At 40.3% G+C, this 20,196-nt stretch overlaps 2 protein-coding genes across 7 annotated transcripts; one reads left to right on the top strand and one right to left on the bottom strand.

Annotated features, from left to right (window-relative positions):
* Positions 1-1,476: 1,476 nt before the first annotated feature.
* On the top strand, positions 1,477-9,969 carry rab3il1 (RAB3A interacting protein (rabin3)-like 1). Of its 6 annotated transcripts, none has more exons than XM_014339861.2 (12): positions 1,477-1,627; positions 2,559-2,727; positions 2,864-2,959; positions 3,598-3,675; positions 3,829-4,047; positions 4,242-4,361; positions 6,445-6,573; positions 6,956-7,068; positions 7,256-7,279; positions 7,617-7,716; positions 8,245-8,311; positions 8,834-9,969. In XM_014339861.2, exons 2-12 carry the CDS (start codon positions 2,593-2,595, stop codon positions 8,917-8,919), a joined length of 1,167 nt encoding a protein of 388 aa, XP_014195347.1. In that variant the 5' UTR covers positions 1,477-1,627; positions 2,559-2,592; the 3' UTR covers positions 8,920-9,969. The 6 variants fall into 6 exon arrangements, with proteins under 6 accessions (XP_014195347.1, XP_042084381.1, XP_005941730.1 ...); XM_005941668.3 differs by lacking the exon at positions 1,477-1,627 and adding an exon at positions 1,638-1,923; XM_005941667.3 differs by lacking the exon at positions 1,477-1,627 and adding an exon at positions 1,638-1,990.
* Positions 9,133-20,110, bottom strand: epx (eosinophil peroxidase). The gene is made up of 16 exons (XM_042228446.1): positions 18,064-20,110; positions 17,881-17,971; positions 17,713-17,803; positions 17,413-17,588; positions 16,796-16,928; positions 16,564-16,693; positions 16,268-16,474; positions 14,347-14,713; positions 14,108-14,268; positions 13,768-14,026; positions 13,514-13,684; positions 12,030-12,267; positions 11,740-11,951; positions 11,501-11,665; positions 10,975-11,055; positions 9,133-10,871 (listed from the first exon to the last, which is right to left on the bottom strand). Exons 1-16 carry the CDS (start codon positions 18,079-18,081, stop codon positions 10,723-10,725), a joined length of 2,649 nt encoding a protein of 882 aa, XP_042084380.1. The 5' UTR covers positions 18,082-20,110; the 3' UTR covers positions 9,133-10,722.
* Between the last annotated feature and the right edge of the window lie 86 nt (positions 20,111-20,196).

The following is a 20,196-nucleotide window of genomic DNA, read 5'->3' as shown; positions in this document are numbered from 1 at the left end:
CAAGTTTGACATCCTCGCTCTGTGATTTTGGCAGACCAGGTTTGAAGAGCAAGTGGATGGGGCTTCTGATTTCACAGTAAAAGGTGTGGGGCTGAGATAACCATATTAGAATATTGGCTCTTAGTGACATCAAACAGATCCAAGAATAGAAAAAAATGTAAACTTAGAGTATTGGCGCTGATATTATTATTTGTAACTTCAACCATATTTCATATGAATATAAAACCATGATGAACATTAAAGTTCAGGGACCCTGGAGGCAACCATAGGGGATAAAATCTCACCACCTTTTTGGTACAATAAGTTCAGCACGTTTGCAGATAAGACTGCAAACTAACTTTGGTTCATAATTAACTTTTTTATTTAACATATTTACCTTCAAATCAAAAACTTTCTCAGTTTTGGTTTTACAATCCTCAGCCATCCTGCATGGCTAAGGGGAGAACGCCCTCACTGCCCCAATCCAAGATCGTGGCAGTGAGCAAAGCAAATCTCAAAAACAGTGAATCCAATTTGTAAAAAAAGAAGGCTTAATCAATCGCAATACAGTTAAAAATGACTTCTTCTGGTTGTTCATGCATAATAAAATCAAAAACATTTCTATTTCTCTATCTTTCTGCCTGCTACACTTTCCTCACAGACAGGGCTTAAAGGTTTACACATTAAAATTATATTTTTATTCAACTTTATTGATTCTTGACTATCTTTTGATCAAACTTCTGATTTAATTACAGCAGGAATCAGGTCACTGTAAAATCAAATTAGTTCCCAGAACTTAAAAAAAGTATGCAAACTTGTTGCCTCAAAAAAGCTAATCTTACTTAAGATAACTAAGTTAGGGCAACTTATTTATTCTGAGTACCCTGTAAAACCTAATTAGTTCCAGGAACTTAAAAAAGTATGCAAACATGTGGACTGAAAAAAAGAGAAAAAGATAACTATGTTAAGACATCTTATTCATTGCCAGTACACAGTACTAAGAATAACTTGTGGGTAAACAATTAGTATTGCACAATCGGAAAAATCAAGTTCTACTAAATGAAAAAACAATTTTTAGTAACTTACTATTTTTAATTTTGATTACAAAAAAATAAATAAATGCAACTAGCGCACATTATGTTTTATCATCCTTGAATGTAAGAGATTTTAACACTTAATATAAAGTATATAAACACGGTAAGTACATAAGGCTCTGTCACTCTGTGCTACATTGCACTTACAAAAGCTGGATTTTAGGCCTCTTACTTCATTTCTGTGCCCTGAATGGCTTTTACCCAGTGAAGAAAAATTATTTGTATGGTTCCATTAAGTATGATAAAGTTACTACAAAATAAAGTAAAATAAAAATTATCAGCTGATATTTGGGGATCAGAGAGGGGGGACTCACTGATTTTCCATAGAGTGACTCTGTAATCGGTTGTCTCTGGTCACGCAAAAAGCATACACCTAAGCAGGTAGACCCGTGACACCTTGTTGGTCCACGTACAGGACGTGCCGTTTGGGCAGTCGGGTGGATGTCATCATGTGACTTGTGAGAGAGAAGAAGAGAGAAGAAGAAGGAGGAGGAGGCAGGAAAAAGGAGATACACTCATTTTCCTGTCTTGGCAAAAAAAAGGAGAAGAAAGGAGTGAGTGTTATTTCTAGGAAGTGCAAACCATTGCTCTTGATTTTCGTCTTGTTTCTGACTGAAACTGCTGCTGCTGGGCGGTTGATCGTCTGCGCAGGCGTCCGCATTCCTCAGCTGTGATTGAAAACGACTGGGATTAGTTTCACTGAAACTCGCTCGGACATTAGCTTGGTTTATGCTATATTTCTTAACTTAACAGCAGCAGCAGCTCAGGGAAACTGGCGAGAAGCAGCTGACAAATACGCAGACGGGCTGGGAGGTTTATTTATCTGCTGTCCCGGACACTGACAGAGAGGGTAAGGGCGGATACTGACGAGGGACCTCTCCGTGGAAAAAAAAAAAGAAAGAAAAAAAGTTGGAAATGTAAGCTAACTAGCTAGTTAGCTCAAGGTCTGCTAATTATTTAGCTGCTTTGTGGACCGATTTATCTGCAACTTGGGGATAAAAGTAACTTAAGCTTCCTTTAAATTCAAATGTCGGGATTTTTAATGCTGTATCAGGGGTTTCCAAGCTGTGGTGCGAGGTCCACCCCGGGGTCTTGCAGTGAGCGCACTGTTGTAACCAAGAAGGCTATTATTGTTAGATTGTGTTGACACTGTAAAAGTAAGTAGAAATGAATCTCAGGGTTTTGTAAGTAATCACACTGGCTCTAAGGTTGTTATGGTTTGGTGTTTTTTCTTTTAAGTATTATTTGGTTTTCTACAGTTTTAGTTTTTGTTTACATTTTATAGTGTAGTTTTAAAAAGTGGTTCTAGTTTCAGTTTACTTTTTATTTCTTGTAGATGTTTAGTTTATTTATCATTGGTGTTAATTTTAGTCTTTTAAATTACTGTAAAAACCTCATTAGGGTGTAGTTAAGTACAGGATTGATTTTATTTTTATATATTTATTTATTTTTATTACACAATTAATTTTTTGTGGTCTTGTGAAGGTTGGTAGATCTGGATCCAGAACCAGAGACCAGAATGGAGGGAGGAGGCCAGGTCGGGCCCACGTCAATCCGAGGCCATGGCCAGCTCTCCCGGCTTCGCAGCTCCTCCCTGGAAATCAGGGAAAAAGGGTCCGAAATCCTCAGGGAACAGCTGGATGCTGCAAAGAATGTATAGTAACCTACTTTGTGGTTGCGCACACACAGAGAAACAAAAGATAGTGTGACCAGGAAAACAAGGCGCTGACAATGCAAATGTTCTTCTCTGTTTTAAATGTGGTTGTGTCCTTTTCCCCTGCACATCTCAGGAACTGAAACTAAAGGACAAGGAGTGCGAGCGTCTGTCGCAAGTTAGGAATCAACTGGAGCAGGAGCTAGAGGAGCTGACAGCCAGTCTGTTTGAGGTCAGCAGTAATCATCGCTCTCTGCTGAGTGCACTGTAATTCTGACAGCTGGTGACGAAGAAGGTGGTTGGTGCTATGCCACAAAAGTCCTTAAATCAGCAGTTTGCATTTCTACAGAACCATCACTTCCTTTATATAAATAAAAATTTCAGGTTGATGTGATTTTTTTTTTTTTTTTTTTTAAAGCAACATTGTAATTGCTTTGAAAAAATTTTGACCCACTGACTCTGGAGGAGTCCATCTCTTTGTTAAGAGCAAGATTTACCAAGTTTGTTCTAAATTAGCTCTGAGGTTTAGCTACTAAAATGCATCAATATATAAACAAAGATGCAGCCAGCTCAATTTAATAGTGAACAGAAGTCTGTTAAGAGCAGCGCAGATAATTTCTGATGGAAAATAATCCAAAGTATATTTCAAAATCTTACACTCTTAAACATATGCAGTAAGACCTGCTGCAGAAAATACCTTTCAGTCGCAAAATTGACAGCACACTTCTTACCAAAAGTAGCTTTTTAATGCCACGAAGGTCATCTTTTTCCTTACATGTTGTGCTGTGTTGACCAGCCAGTCACTGTCTTTGTCTAGCTGCTGAGCTTTGAACGTACAATTTTAATTAGTCTCAATTTACTTTTCAACAGGAGGCTCACAAGATGGTGCGTGATGCTAACGTGAAACAAGCAGCTTCAGAGAAACAGCTCAAGGAGGCTCAGGGGAAGGTGTGTGTGAAGTTTCTTTAATAAAAAAAAAAAACTTAAAACAGTGAAGAACAGAAATCTTTCCTGAATCAGAACAGTTTTTTTTCACATAGTTGAAGGTCATAAAATAGCCTCAAATTATCAATATTAAATTTTTTTGTGTCTGGCTTGCAGATTGATGTTCTGCAAGCAGAAGTGACAGCACTCAAGACTCTGGTGTTGACGTCCACACCTTCTTCACCAAATCGCCAGCTGCATCCACAGCTGCAGTCTTCAGGTACCAGGGGATCGTACAAATCGCACGTACGGAACAAGAGCGCCAGCGGTGCATTTCCACTCTCACCTGCAAAAAAAGAAGTTTCCATTCAGCCTGTGTCCAAAGAGGACCGAGAGGTAAACTGAAGTTTATACAGTTGTCTCTCCTCTCCTTCAGGTATGCGTCCATATGCGTCCCACTTTATTTCCCATTTCTGTTTCCAGTCACTTTTATCACTTTTAGCCAGATTCTCTTTCCTTTTTTCCCTTCTTTCTGCTAACCTCTCCGACTTGTTCTTCTTGTCTTTATCTGGGGTCTCTTCCTCTCTCAGCCTGCTGCTCCTGCCCTCCTCTCTCTGATCTTCTGTCTGATACCTGGCCAGTCTGTCAGTATGACCTATGACCCTCAATGGCAAAAACAGATAGAGGGGATGGGCACTGATGGCAGACAGGTAATCTGCATTCGTTTACATTTCCTACATTTCTCTAATCTTTCAAATTTACCTGTGTCTTGACTGTGATTCTAGACTGTGATATCTGTTGAGTCAAGAGTGTGGTATGTCTGGTCTGAGAGCTTTTCTTTCTGTAGTTTGTATTGAAATTTGTCAGCGTGTATGTAAGGTGAACAGGGACTTCTTGATGCAGCTGTTTGCTTCTTACTGGAGTTATGTGTGTTGAACGTACATTAGTGATACACAACGTTTATACCCAGTTCTTGACAGATAATCACTGATATGTTGGCTAATATCGAGATATTATAGATATTTTTGAAAATTGCCAAGCATGACACACTCACTGTATTGTCTAGTATGACTACAACAAAAACAAAAGATACCATTTTATGTTGCCATAATTTCGAGAATTTGTAGAGCTGGTTCAGTAATGTCAGTGCCTCTGGCTCATTGCTAAAGTGTGGTAGGGTTACCAAAACGAATTGTCCCTGGTGTCTCTTATCCATATTACCCAAGGTTGTAAATTTCGGGCTCACAGTTTTGCAGCTGTTGTTTTTTTTTTTTTTTATGAGTTTGAAATTATTGTTTGACTTTTCTATCATAATGGATTAATGTTTAACTGCAAGTGATGTGTCATTTGTGGGGATATTGTCTCTAGATCCTGTCCACATAACTGGTGTTATGTCTTACTATGAACAAAGGTTATTATAACGAACTAAAACAAGTTTTTAGAGAACTAAAAACTACAAGAAATGATATTGTGTATTTGAAAACAAGCTAAAGAAATCAAAAACCAAAATCAAAATCTTGTCTCTCTGGAGATATTTGTCTATGCAATGAGCCTGAGGAGACATTGTTGCTGATGTTTGACATTGAGGATGTCTACATGACTGTCAGTCAAGTGGTTATAATGATGCATTGGATTATTTTACTTCCCCGTTGCTAGTACCGCCCATATACTACTACTACTACTACTACCAACAACAACACCATTGATAAGAATAAGAATAAAGAATAAAAAGTAAAACTAACATTAAAAAAATGAAAGCTAAAGTTAAACAAATGGTCAAAATGGAAATGAACAAACCGTTTGGAGCAGTTTTTAGCTTAAAGAGCTCAAAGTGTCCATTCAGCTAGAAACAATTTTCAATATTACATTTTTTTTTCAATATGGAAGGAGGCGCTGTAGATCTTACAGCCACTGAAAGTGTTCCTGCCAAATTCAGTATGAAACTCCATAATTTTCACACTGTGGGAATCCCTTCCTACAACAAACTCCATAACTTTGACTGAGTGCTGTCGAACAGCCAGTTTTGCCTGGGACAGTTACTGAGTGACCTGACCTGGAGTATCTGCACAGCAGCATTACTAAGAGCTGTTTTAATTCTCCAGATAACAAAATGAGGTGTTTCAGTATTTCATTTATTACATCCTTTAGCAGAGGATGCATCGGACCATCCTTTTTATGAAAGGAGAGGAGATGATTACATCCCTTAATTCATAGCGATGGTGGACCTTAACTACGTTTTTCACCTTAAAGGATCGACTGATGTGTTTTGAATTTTCTTTAACTGCCTGTTAAACCCACAGCAGCGCTGTCTGCTTTATTAAAATGGGCTTCTTGTTGAGACTTGCCTTGTTTGAAGTATGAAGAACATAGATTTATAGACACTCTCTAAATCCAGATTATGAGCTATATGAATTGACCAAAGCGTGCTCAAGGTTTGCTCCAGTCCAGTCTGTTTTGGTATTCCCAGACTTCCTGATTATTTTAAAAGGATTTTCACTTCAGGTCTGCTGAGATCATTTGTCTTCTATCATATAAATCCTAAATAAGGTGGAGGAATTTTATGGGCTTTATATTGACGATATTTCCTTTTTAAACTCTGATGTTTTGACAGCCCGAATTCTTTGAATACAAGATTTTCTTATCTTTAGTATTTAAACACTTTTGTGTGTTCAACAGTGGATCGTTTATTTTCAGTCATCGGTCTTTTGGGGATTAAACGCGTCTTTAATCTAGATGTGTGTCAGAGAATCAGTTTTATCCAGTTTGAGTGAAGGTTTGGCTTTCTCTCTGCAGATGGACTCCATTTTGTTTGCTGAGTTTTTGATGTGGAAGGAACACCCGAGCCTTGACCGCTCCTCCGCCTTCCTGAGTCGTATTTACAGAGAAGACATCGGGCCCTGCCTCTCCTTCACGAGATCAGAGGTCATACTCACTGCTTCTTTGTACAGCTACCATGCTGCTTCGTGTGTATTTTAACCTCCTAGGACCTGGCGTCCACATATGTGGACATCACATTTTGGGTTATTTAGACCAAAATACTCAATTTTGCTCTACAAGGGCCTGATATCCACTTATAAGGACATTATACTGCTACTGTTTATCAAAAATTTTTAATGATTATCCTCATATGTGGCTCTTATTTTTTCTTAAAAACAGAAATAAGGTAAAAAAAAAATGTGGCAATTCTTTGTTTTTACATTCATCTGGCCCCAATATACCCAAAAAATGCATGCTGTGGAAGAGTTCGGGTCTTAGGAGGTTAATGTGAAGTTATGTTAAAGTTATTGATTCCTGTTCTCCACAGCTGTCCCACCTGGTCCAGAGCGCAGTGGAGAACAACTCTCTGACCATTGAGCCTGTCGCCATGTCGGCAGTACCGATGGTTAAAGCCTCAGCTATAGAGTGTGGAGGTCCTAAGTGAGTTACCCGACTGTCATCCTGTGGTGTTTCACCACTCACTGCTCTGATTTGGTTGGTTTGGTTTTTCCATCGATGGTTTATGATCAGAGCCTTTTGTCTATCTTACAATTATGACTGAGAGTGGTTTAATCAGTGGGCACATTTCTAATCACCCTGATCTAAAATTGTTTTTTTTTTTTTCCAGTGGCTTTAGGGCTGCAGTAGAGACGTAAGTCCTCTCGGGAGCTAATAACCCTTTCAGCTTTTCACTAACTCTGATAACTGTGGCATGAAATAAAAAACTGTCAACACAGATGTGTGGAACGATATAAACAAATCTGTAAATTAATGAACCAGACGGGATCCCACTTTCATTCCTTTTGTGGCTAACTTTCTCTCTGCGCACCTCTTTCACTAAAACGAGTTGTAAAGTGTTCTCAGTATGTTTTACTGTTGAAGAACTAAAGGCCTGTAAGCTCATGTTTGCTGTATCCTGTCCTAAAACAGATGATTGTGCATCTACGTTGTGCTGCAATAAATTGTTGACACGTTGTTTTCTCTTGTAGAAAATGTGCATTAAGTGGCCTGTCACGGCTTTGCAAACATCGCATTAAACTTGGCGACAAAGAGAGCTACTATTACATCTCACCTTCCAGCCGAGCACGGGTAAATATCACTTCCTTTCCGTCCAAGGCACACCTGTAGTCTTGTTTGCACACCCTTATCAAACAGTTTGACTCAAGCAAACACATGTTGTTTCTACCTGTGGTTCAGATCCTCAGCTGTTTCTCTCAGGCAATCTTTCTCTCTGAAGGAATGTTTGGTTTCTGTGTGCCTCGCCCTAAGCATGCTTTGCACCATATTAGCATTAGTTAACTCCACCCAGCAAATGATGCACTCACGCAACGACTTAACATCTTCTGTCTAGCTGAAGCCTTAAGGCAGGTAGCTTTCATAGTATATCATTTTTTTCTTCTCGTGTTTTGTATGTTTTGTTTTATTCTCATTAGAGGCCTTTAATGTGATTTTCATCTTCATATGTACAAATTGCAAAGTTTAATTATCATTCATTACTTTTCTGCAGTTATAGTAATAATGTTTGAATGATACAAAATTCCAAGACATGCCAGTGTTATAAAAGTTTGCGTAGCCACTGTGTAGAGTCGTGACCTTGTCACATATTCGCTTTTCTAGATCACGGCTGTCTGCAATTTCTTCACTTATATCCGCTACATCCAGCAGGGCCTGGTGAGACATGATGGTAAGTTAACAGAGACACAGAAAGAAATAGTTTAAGCAAATGTAATTATTATGCAAGTCATTTTATGCAATGCATGAGGAATTTTAAGTAGTGAGTAACTTTGGGTATTTTACTGAAAGATACAAATTGTACTGCTAGTAGGTAGTATTTTTAAGTACAGCATAAGTAAGTAGTGGGTAATTTCATGGTAACTTTGTGGTAACTTTCTTCCACTGTATTTTTTTGGGGCACGAGCTGTGTTGTGATGGATTAATCTCGCCTTTTTACATCTTTATTTAATAATCATTATGTTGATGTTTTATTAATAATCAGTTGTCCTTTTTATTATATGATGTATCATTTAATAATTTCCTCTTTCCCAGAAAACACATGAAGTTATGCACTACATAGAATTACTTAGAGAATAATGTGTCTTCCTTTTAAAATTGAATTACAGGTGCACGGCTCTGTTACCACTCGGTCTTAACTTTGCCAACAACCAACATCTTTCTTTCTAATTTTTTTTGTTCCTCCCATGTTCAGCGGAGCAGATGTTCTGGGAAATCATGCGTCTTCGTAGAGAGATGAATGTGGCCAAATTAGGTTTCTACCTCACTGACCAGGGCTAGGACGGTACCTGGAACACTCAACAAGAGAGCATAGCAGTTACAGCCTTGGGTAACTGTGGCAACGCACATGTCTTTGATCAGGTTGAACAGTGCTGCAGCAAAGGTCACCGACAAGGGAAGAAAAACATGTTTGTCACTTTTGGAAATGCAATAAAACAATTAGAATCAAACCAGCACTCCAGGAATGACATTAAAGTCCATGTTTTTAAAAAAAAAAAAAAAAAAAAAAAAAAGGAAGGGAAAAAAAAGATGATATTATTCCCAGACATGTCGGAGAAGTTTTTTCTGTTGCACCACATTCCTGGAAAATAACTGTTGTCCCCAAGAAAGTGTGGAGAAACTTCTTACTGAATCACCCACGGAATACAAAATTTCTCATATTTATACAATAGACTGTGTGTCCTGATTCAGGCATTAGCCTGCAAAATAATGAGCACAATCTTAACCTCAAGTATTACAAATATGTGGTGTAATAGTTTTATTGTTTCCACACAGCAATGATTCAGCTTGTTTTCTTTGTACTTTCAGTTATCAGCTCAGACACCACAGCCCAGACCTTCATTCTGAGCATGGCCTTAATTTTGTTGGTACACTTCCTGCTCTGCCTTGTACAAAGACTTAACTTAGTCACCTTCAGCTTCTCGTTAGCCCTGTACCTAAAAATCAGATGTATCGTTAATTATTACCCACCCATGCTCAGAGTAGGGAGAGCTTTACAGTGCCAGGTGAAAAAAGCTTTTAAGATGTGATTGAGTTTTGCACATCTGTAGTTAACAGTATGAACATAAAGTAAAAGCCATAATTGACTTTGCATGAATGCAGAAAATAGCCATAGTGTATATAGGTTGTATCTCATATTATAGATTTATTGTTACTGACTTTTTTAAAAAACAGAAATCTTTTAAAGGTAACAATGAAGTATAGTGTGTCAGAACGTGCAATAACTGCTTCTTAGCCTTATGCAGGGCTTTGAGGTTCCTGACCTCAGTGTACTCATAATCAACTGTGTAAAAGCTGCATTAAACACGAGGCATTGTATACCAGCTGTCACTTTTGTACCATGTCTCTTTTATTATTAGAAATCCGATCAAGAGAGGGAGACTCCGGAAGTTTGCTCGGGAAAGACTCATCAATTCAATTAATTTCAACCCAGTGCAACCAGATAACCCAGGGGTGATGTTTGCTCTGGGCACGTCACAGATTTGGGGTTAGAATAAGGTCATAACACTTACATACGCCAAACAGGTTCTCAAGCAGGAATACCGAGGAAATACTTAGACCGTGTCCAGCTCAGAGGGGCTTTATGAAGCCGACATTCCAGTAAGATTTGAGTTTCCGGATTGGAAAGACTTCTCTGAGCTGCTGTTTTGATGACCTCTTTGTACCGATTACAGCAGACCTTAATAAATAGTTTGACCTGCTGTTTATCAATGGGCACGGAGGAGAAAAGATGAAATCAAGATGAATTTCTTATAAGCTGAACTCTTATTGAACACAGATGTGATACATATAAATTAAGATGAAAAAAAACCTCTGCAGCTAGTCTACTAAATACATAAGAACATTTAAAAACATTTAGATAATTTCACAGGAATATTACAACAAAAATCAACCAAACTCTTACAAAGGATTGATTAACTTTTCTCTTGGCAACATCCAGCAGTCACCAGCGCTTCTCTCTTTGGGAGATATCTGCAAGAAACAAATTCAGTTATTGAAATGTTAAATATTTTTAGTGATGTATGAACATGTTTGTATAGCTCCTTTAATCATTACATTTCAATTCAATTCAGTCTGTTGAAACTAGCCCACCAGTGTTTGTGTAAAATGAGAAATCTGCATGCAGATGACTCGCCTTCGAAAACAGAACATGCCAATCACCAGCACGGCCACGCCTCCAAACACAACTATCACTGCGGTGACGATGGAGACGGCCGATAGCGAGGAGGGCTCTGGGTCATGTGAAGAGGTGTTCAGAAGTGACAGACGTTTAGTACGTGCTGAATGGTGTTTAAAATTCACATTGGGAAATATTTAAAGTGATCTGAAACCAACCTGAGCACACAAAGGAGCCTGGTATGTTCAGGCACTCCAGGTGTTGTGGACAAGAAGTCATTTCCTCACATTCATCGATATCTGCAAAATCAGCCAAACTGACATATTTAATGGCATATTTTTAACTAAAAAACAAGTTTACTGAATGATTTATTAAAAAAAATAAATGACTAGGGCCCAGCCGCAGTACCTTCACAGTCCACTGAGGGCTGCAGCCCAGATATTGAAACAATTCATGTAGATAATATACCTGACTAAACTGCTAAAAATGTGTTTAAAATAAACTCCAGCAATTAGTTAAATTGCCCTTTCTGGAGAATTGTATTTTTAATTTTAATTTTAGAATTTTCCTGGTTAAAATTTCTTCCTGGAAGTTGGAATTTCAAATTCATTCTTGAGCTTAAATGAAAGTTATTTTTTAACAATTATAATTCCTTAAACAAAAAACATAATGTTAAACTCTGGCGTTAAAAGAAAAGAACAACACATGCCATCAGGGCTTGACTAGACAGTTTCGTTTTCGTACCCTGACACGATGGGGGTGCTGGGCTCCACTGCTGGCTGTTTGGATCACAACTGATGGATGAAGCTCCCAGCAGCTTGTAGCCAGAGTGACACTGATACAGGATCACCGAGTTACAGAGGAGATAGTAGCCAAATTGAATCCTGGGTATTGGACCGCAGCGGGGATCTGTGAGAAAGTCAGTGAAAAAATAAGGCCATCCCAGCTTCATACTCGACACAACTTGTTTTCCACAGCCTCACCCGAGTCCTGCTCTTTCCAGGGGCTGATGTCAAGGTGAGGGATGAGGGGGTCAGAACAGGCCAACATGTCCTCCGAGGTCTCGGTGCGTGAGAACGGGTCGGCAGGGACATGTGTGACGTGGCTGTTGTCACAAATGATGCGGGATAAAGAGACTGAACGCAGATGTTTCCTCTGAGCGCGGGTGAACACTCCTTCCCTCTCCCACCAAAACCTTGAAAGACAAGCACATATTTTAGAATTTCACTTTTTGCATCATATTTTTAATAATTTAATTTTAGCTGTGGCCCACCTGTCACCGTCTCTCAGCGCTCTGAACTGTCTCGCGAGCAGGCATGACAGGAGCGGTCCGACTCGGCCTCCGGGCAGAGCTGGCTCAGAGATGGCACCCACCCACACGTCGATGTTGTGTGGTGTCCCGTATAAGAGTTGGAATTTGTGAGCCAAAGTGAAGTTGCCCAGAATTTCAGCCAGGTCCAGTGTGTTGTTGGGAACAGAAAGGCCACAGAACCTTCGCCAGGAGCTGTATCCTGATGGAGGAGATGAGTCAGAAGACTACAGGTTAAAGATGGAGTGAAGAAAGTGAGATAAGCATTAAATATATGGGGCTCATGTGAAAGTGAACATAGCAAAATACTGATTTTACCAAGTGCTTTACAATTAAAAAGGAAGGCAGATGTAATAGTAGGGAAATTAGAACCTTCAAACTTAAGTGTAGATATACAAAAATGAAATAAATAAGGTGAGATTAGGTTGCATAGCTGGATTCTCTCAAGGTTTTTTTGTGCAGTGACTGTTGCAATAGCATCACGTGATAACGTGCATTAGGAACTAGTTGGCTTAGCTCTGTGAGAAGTCACTCCCTGAGGGAAATTTCAGAGGGCCAGTTTTAACTCTTAATTATCAAGCAACACAAATAACTATTAGAGGACTACAGGCCACCTGGCAGGGTTATTAACACATTCCTACATCTGGGACTGGTTCCTGAGTCAGCACACACCCTTCATGGCAGACTTTCAAGGAAACAAGTATAACTACTATTAATGATGCTGTGATGTTGTGCACGTTGACTTACATTACAATAACATCAACTGTGCTCTCATTTTTTTTGCAGCTAGAATATGAAAACACACAGTTTAATACAAGAATTAGTATACAGTATTCCCACGTCATATCGTGTTTTACCTTTCCAGACACGCTACATTTTTGATTTATCTGCAAATTTATATTACAGTTTCTGCGTGTTTTAATTTTTAAAATTGCAATTTATTTTTGCAGTAAAAATAAGCATTATCTAGCCTAAAAAATGAATAACAAAGTTATAATAGGGTTTATAAGAGCATGGGGAGGATTTTTATGGCTTAAAATATACAAAAGTAATATAATAAACATATGGTTTCTACTTTGCAGATTTCCCCAGAATGGAAGCCCTGTGATAATAGAGGGAATACTGTAGAAATAAAAAATAAAAATAAAGACACTATATGTGCAAGTAATCTCCACCCACCTGCCCCTCCTCTAATATGGGGGGCAGCCAATCACAAGAAAGTCTGTTTAAAAGGGGAGGTTCTAAAACGTCTTGTTTCAGATAGAGGCGGAAGTGAGAGACTGTATTAAGGATAAATGTAAGATACTGCACATATGGATTACTTTTAACTGTGACTGGTGCAAAGCTACTCTAGCTGACTTCAATAATGAAAACATGGAGCTGGAAAAGAGAACAATAGGACAGTCAGCAGATGGGATATCGGTGTGAGAGGTTGCAAGTCTTGATACCGGGCAGGCCGTGGTCTCGGCCTCTCTGGAGATTAAGGGCTCCGAGGTCCAGAGGCATCCCACCCTGTGCCTGAAAGAGTCTCTCTGTCAGCTCCTCCACCATCATCTGACCGGGAGTCTGCAGCTTGGCTGGAGACAGCAGGAGGCCACGCAGCACTGGGTCTATACCACCTGAAACAACAGGAGGAAATTAAAACAGAAATAGAAATGCTGAGTACATGTAATCAGAGTAAAACAACAACATTGCTCTTTACCTTCCTGCACAACCCTCCAAGAGGCAAACAGTGAGTGATGCAGCGGCAGAGAGGGATACTGCGAGTTAGCATTATATCCTGGCCCCAATCTGGTCACTACTGGTTGCACGGTGACGTGAGCAAAACGAAATGCAGCAGTTGCAAAAACATTAGCAATGCTGGGATCCATGTCAGGATCATAACCCTTGTAAGGAGGCATCAGATGAGACATGGCATTCTCACCAAGGACCCGTGGCAGGTAGTGCTCCCATGTTAGGATCTTAAAGGATTTAGAACACCAGTCAAAGTGATGAGAACAGGTAGATGTGATATGTTGTTCATCAGATAATCCTGCAGATACCTGATGAATGGCTCCTATGATCTTGCGGGCCTCCTGGTACAGGGTGTCTGGGCTCCAGTGAAGGTTTAGCAGGTGCAGCTCTTTGACCAGTCGGTTGTGCTCTCTCAGGAAGAGCGTGTGCAGCGCAATCAATCCCAGATGTTCATTGGCTCTCGAATCACCTGTGAAGCATTAGTCATGAGCAACAGCTGCACTGAAGCTTACAGTGGGTGGAGAATTTACTACATTCGCCCACTCACCAGCTTGAAAGCAGGATGTGGTGTTCTGTCGGTGAGCAGACCTGTCTGATGTTCCTGAGGTGGTGGAGTTGCGAGGGCCGCAGGGGTCCAGGTGAGCCTGGAGGCGAGGTAGGAAGGGCATGTAGGCGAGCTCGTGGTCTGAGTGCTGGGAGTTGATGGCCATTGAGCCCAGAGGAGAAGATTGGTTCCTGAGAGCAGAAGCCAGGCTGGTGGAGCTGCCGTACACCATGCTGGCATCGACAAAGGAGGTGATGGCGTTGAGCTGCTCCCGCTGACGATGAGGCAGAACTCCAGCACCACAGCTGGGAGCAGAGCGGAAGAAAGGCATGCAACTCTGGACCCCATTACGAGGATCAGATGGTGGGATCTAGCAAAGAAAGTTGTCTTTAAACTGCTGCAGATGAGGGAAGGACATTCTTTTCCATAGCAACAATATAAGGAAAAAAAATGATGCAAGTCTAGTCTTTTTTGGGAACAGCTGTCAATTTCAAATTTCTAAAATAATTTCACCTCCAGGAGTAAAGAATATTGATTCAGAACTACCTTTAGCAGCAATAATGTGAGGTAACTTTATCAGTCTCTCACATCATGGTGGAGGAATTCTGGCTCACTCTTTGTTTCAAGATTGTTTCTGTTCATTGAGGTTTGTAGGCATTTGCACGGCTCTCCTAAGGTCCTCCCACAGAATTTCAGTCAGGCTGAGGTCTGGATTTGATTGGCTCATTTTGTGCTTTCATTCTTTTCTTTTTCAGACAATCGCTGGTGTTCATGGGATTGCTGTCCTTATACATGACTCAGTTCATAGTTGACAAACTGACTGGAAGGTGCCCAGGATCTGTGGCTGCAAAACAAGCCCAAATCATCACCCCTCCACCACCTTGCTTGTCATTTAGAGCAGCGGTCCCCAACCTTTTTTGCGCCACGGACTGGTTTATGTAGGACAATATTTTCACGGTCCAGCCTTTAGGGTGTCGAAGATAAATACGACAAAATAAAACCAGTACTGGTACAAAAAAAGAAGATTTATTCAGAACACACAGTAAAAGACCCAGGGAAACTGAGTTAATGATAAACACCCTGAAAACCATAAATTCTCTCGCCCAGTACCAAATGATTCTGTGCAACTTTGCACACCTGAGCCGTGCTGCCATGTTCTTTTTAGACAGAAAAGGATTTCTCCTGGCAATCCTTCCAAATACTTCTTCAGTGTTTTTGTAATTGTACTGTCATGACCTTTAACACTTAACACGCTAATTGAGCACTGTAGGGTTTAGATGTAGATCTTTTTCTCTTTTTTTTGGCAATTTCTCTTAGCATTGCATTTTCTGACCTTGGGGTAAATTTGGTTGAATGTCTGCTCAAGATTGCAGCATTGTCTTAGCACACACCTGAATGCTCCAGACCTTCAAACTGCCTAAACTTCTGCTTTAATAAATGTGCTCAACCTCGCTTGTGCACCTGGCTGCTACTTATGCTCTTAATTCCTATGAAAACAGTCAACTGAACTTTGTCTGTGAAGGTTCTCAGTCATCCAGGTCATCGTATTCTAAGGAGCTTGGAAAGAAAACTTCTCAGATGAGAGGTGAAACGTCTTCAAGCCACTTAACGAAGTCCAGACACTTTTCTTTCCAAGCTCCTTAGACTCAAGTGAACTTTCTTTTCACAGAACTTTACGTACAACAGCCAATGAGAAATCTTCTAATTGGGTGTAATGAGAGAGTATTTCCTGGTTTATATTTTCTATTTAAACCATTGACAGTGTTACCGAACCTGTGTTTGGTGCTAATGGTAAGAGATAATCTGATATACAGTAAATATACAGAAACTGTGCAGGTTACGGGTTTAGCATTTAGCATGTGAAGGAAAATTATAAAAAATACAACATAAATTAGAGCCTTCCAAGAGAGCTGGTGAAATGCACCTGGATGGGAAAGCAGGGTGAGTCTCGGTTGCAGGTGTGGGTGCAGTCAGCTCCAGTCTTAAAGGCAGCCGTACTGGGACTCTGAGGCGTCAGCACCAGATCGTGGTCTATCCACTGACCCCAGTCCACCAGCAAGTGGGACAGAGTGGAGTCCACAGAGATGTTGTCATTGTGAGTGAACAGCACTTCCTGTGACACCAGCCGCACCTGGAACATACGAGATGAGGAGGAGGAGTGATGGGCTTACAGCAGCTGGCAGGACAGAAGACGACCGAGAGCTGCTGCAGGACTCTTACTGGAGGCAGGCTGGCATTGTGATAGGTGTGTTTTGGTTCCCACCCTCTGGGCATCCCCCATACATCCTCATACTCTGGAGCCAACCAACGGGAATATGGGATATTAGCAGCCCCCCATCTCGGATGTTGTCTGTACAGCAGCAGAACACAGAGAGATGGTTACCTGAAAACAACGATCTCTGTTGGGCACAGCGCCAGCCTGTCAAATGCTGATTTTTATACATGCTCTGACCTGTTGTTGCACTCGCCTGTGACGGATCTGTAGCGCTCAGAGAGACAGTCTGTCTGACAGCTGGGCGTCTGCAGTTCAGCGGAGCAGCCCGTCACATGCAGCAGATTCTCCGTATCTTCTTCACTCAGCATTTCTGAGGGAGCACGGTAAGCACAACAAGGTCCAAGTTAGTAACACTGAAACATAAAGAAATATATATGAGAAAGATCAGATCAATTGTTGTGTCCTTTCCTGTCAAAAGCAAATACAAATGATCCAAATGATCCAAATTTACTTCTGGAATTTGGTTTTGCTGAGCTTGATTATGCTTCAGTAGCCTCCATGAGTCAACTTACGCTGACTAATATTTTCTGGCACAATATGTAAACTGTATTGTTTGTAGTCATCATTGTAAAAATATCTTCTGTCCTCCTAAACAAGAGATTTTTTAATACCAAAAACACCCATACTTGGTTAAATAAAGCACATAAAACAAAGAGTTATAGAAGAGATAAATTAGCTGTGTTATATTATATCCTGAAACAAACTAAAAATATGATGGAGAATAAAGCTTGTTTAATCATTCATCAGATTAAATGGCCCGCAGGTTTACGTGGTGTTCTGCTGCTGTTCAGTACCGTAAGCGTTGGGCTGCATCATGGTGTTAGTGTAGACCATCTCTCTGATCAGCTCCACTGTGTTGTCCAGCAGTTCAGCAGCCCGGATCTGGGTCCTGGTTGTGCTTTCAATCTGTTTGAACTGAGCCAGCAGGTCACTGGGTCTCAGAGCGCCTTCAGACAGTGACGTCTTCACCCTGGAAACATTCAGAACTGTGTATTCAGTCCCTCGCAGATGTAAAAAGATTTATTTTCTTCTATGTGTCAGCCTGGTTTGAGATATTTCCAGATATATTTTAGACCAGAATAAAGAATTTCTACCTTTCACTCGTGTGGGTGTAAGCAGCATCAGTCAGCTCAATCGCCCTCTGAAGAGCCTCATCAACAAACGCAGATCCCAGATACACCACTCCTGAGACCATAACAGAGCAGAGCAGTTAGAAAGGCTCCAAAGCACCTTCTCCTTTCAGCAATTATCAGAAATCCTACCTGAGGTGTTGCCGTGCTTCACTTTGGTCAGTGAAGCATGACCAGGGATTAAGAGCAGGACAAGAACCAGTTGAAAAAGAGATGCAGACACCTGAAATGAAACCACATTAACCTTCAAATCTTGAAAAAAAAGGTCAAAATTTCTGCATAAACTTTAAATTGTACATTAAAGCAGAAACTCACCACAAGTGCTGTATTCATTGTGATTCTGAAAACTTTTCAGTGTGAGCAAAGAAGGATCGCTTCAGGTTCAGAGAAGGAATCGGAGGATCTTACCGCTGCGTTCGCTCCGACTCATCTTGAGTGCAAGCAAGTGTAGGTGTGTGTTTGGCTCCAAGTGTCAAGGGTGCTATGTATACACTGTGAGCAGGGCCAACAGGTATGTGCAGAATCCCCTTATCTGTCCTTCATGGTGACAGAAAGGCAACATCAAACGCAGGACTCGCAGCCTCGACCTAATAACCTCTCAAATCAAATTTACGTCTGTGCTCTCGCCCTCGATGAAAAGCCTCTGTCAAATCAGCGTTACAAATAAATAATCCTACCCATCCCTCAGCAGAGCAGAGAGAGTATGTCTTTGCTGTAGTAGAGCACTCAACCAAACAAAGAGGCGGCTGAAATATTAGATGTCAAAGTTACTTTAGTGGCAGATTTGTTTAAAAAAAGCAGTTAGACTTCACAATGAGAAGCTAAGCTTAGTATTTGGGGATTATTTTTTTTTTAATTAAAAGGGTGTCTGTGTCTTCAACACATGCCAAACATTTCAATCTGATGGTCCCTGTGCCAGTGACACAGACAGGTGGGTGAGCTAGAAGCGGGGATTCTGGGAAATGACCATGAACCGAGCACAAGGATGAGACAGAAAGATTTCAGAGTGTTTCTGTCCACTGTGAGGCTTAACAACTCAAATGTATGCTTGCTTTCCCCCCCTTTGATGTTCCAGGTGTGTGATATCATCAAATGATTCACCAGTCCCATTTCATTACGCTGTTATTAATATTATCTCTGTTGACCCACCGTCTACTCCATGTGCTCCAGAGAAGAGTCGATGTATCCACAAAGGTACAACCAAATATTTGGCATACAGGTAGATCAAGTGTCAGTTGACCCACATTTCCTCACTTGTATATAATGAGTTCTGGTCAAGTGGATTATTTCAGGTGATCATTTCTGATAGTAAAAAAAAGCCACCTGGTCCTTAGCAGGTCTTAAAACTATGTTATTGATGCTAAAACACCTTTAGCATCAATAACTTGAAGTAATTATTATTACTATTATTTATTTTCTATATAACTATCAGTTTCATATTATTGAGCCAAGTCTTTGTTACAGTGTTGCTTCAGTTCTTTGAGGTTTGTGGGCATTCAGTTATGCTCTGCTCTCTTGAGGTCACAGCACAAGATTTTGTATACAAAGGAGTTCATGGTTGACTCAATGCCTGCAATGTGCAGTTTCTCTGAGCATGGACTGAGCTTAGGGACAGTTTGCTAGGACAGCTGACATGTCATGAATGTTAATTGTTTTCCATGGATAAATAATCTTTCACATTCAGAATGATGAGCTTTTTGGAGATATTGCCTTCTAAGCCTCCCCAGACTGATGACAGCAACAGCTCCTTCTCTGTGATCTTTAACGTGCACCCATATGCTCCTGCAAATAGACAAAATTTCTGCTTTTATAAAGGTCATCACACTTGCTGAGAGAGAGAGATCGGAGAAGCTGCTACCAGTTTTAGTAAAAAAATAATGACGTGGTGTTATAACATCTATATTATTCATCTGGGTTTGCATTTTAATAATTTAAGAGCTGCTAAGGACCAGATTCATTTTATGATGTCCCTATATGTAACACCTTAGAACTGAAACAGGGTATTTCTTTTTCACTTCACTATATGGTTGGATAGTCAGTTTGTTTTTTCTTGTAATTTAGGTATTTGTTTTTCAAAGTGAAAGGTAAGAGTGAAGCTTTATGTACTTATGACTCTGTGGATGTGGGCTGGGAGACATTATGTCCTGGTGAATGTGAATAAGACTAGAGATAGAGAAAGAACAGCTTTATGGCAGGATGTTGATGTGACCTGGATGTCCACATTGACTAAATGTTATTGTTATTATAATTATTTCATTATGATTTACTCTGCTGTAACAAAAAAAAAAAATCCCAAATATGGGATAAAGCATTTCTCACCATCACCTGGTTTTGAGGTCTGCAGGTTGGATTAAAGCCACCTTTGTGTTTGGAGCTTTCTGGATTTGTCTATCTGGCACAGATTCACAAGGGAAAAATACAGTAACAAGGATCGCTAGCACGATAAAT

Source organism: Haplochromis burtoni, unplaced genomic scaffold (genome assembly GCF_018398535.1).
Source record: "Haplochromis burtoni strain Fernald_Lab_line unplaced genomic scaffold, NCSU_Asbu1 Contig_324, whole genome shotgun sequence".
Classification (NCBI taxonomy): Eukaryota; Metazoa; Chordata; class Actinopteri; order Cichliformes; family Cichlidae; genus Haplochromis; species Haplochromis burtoni.
This window is presented reverse-complemented; position numbering and strand designations above follow the sequence as displayed.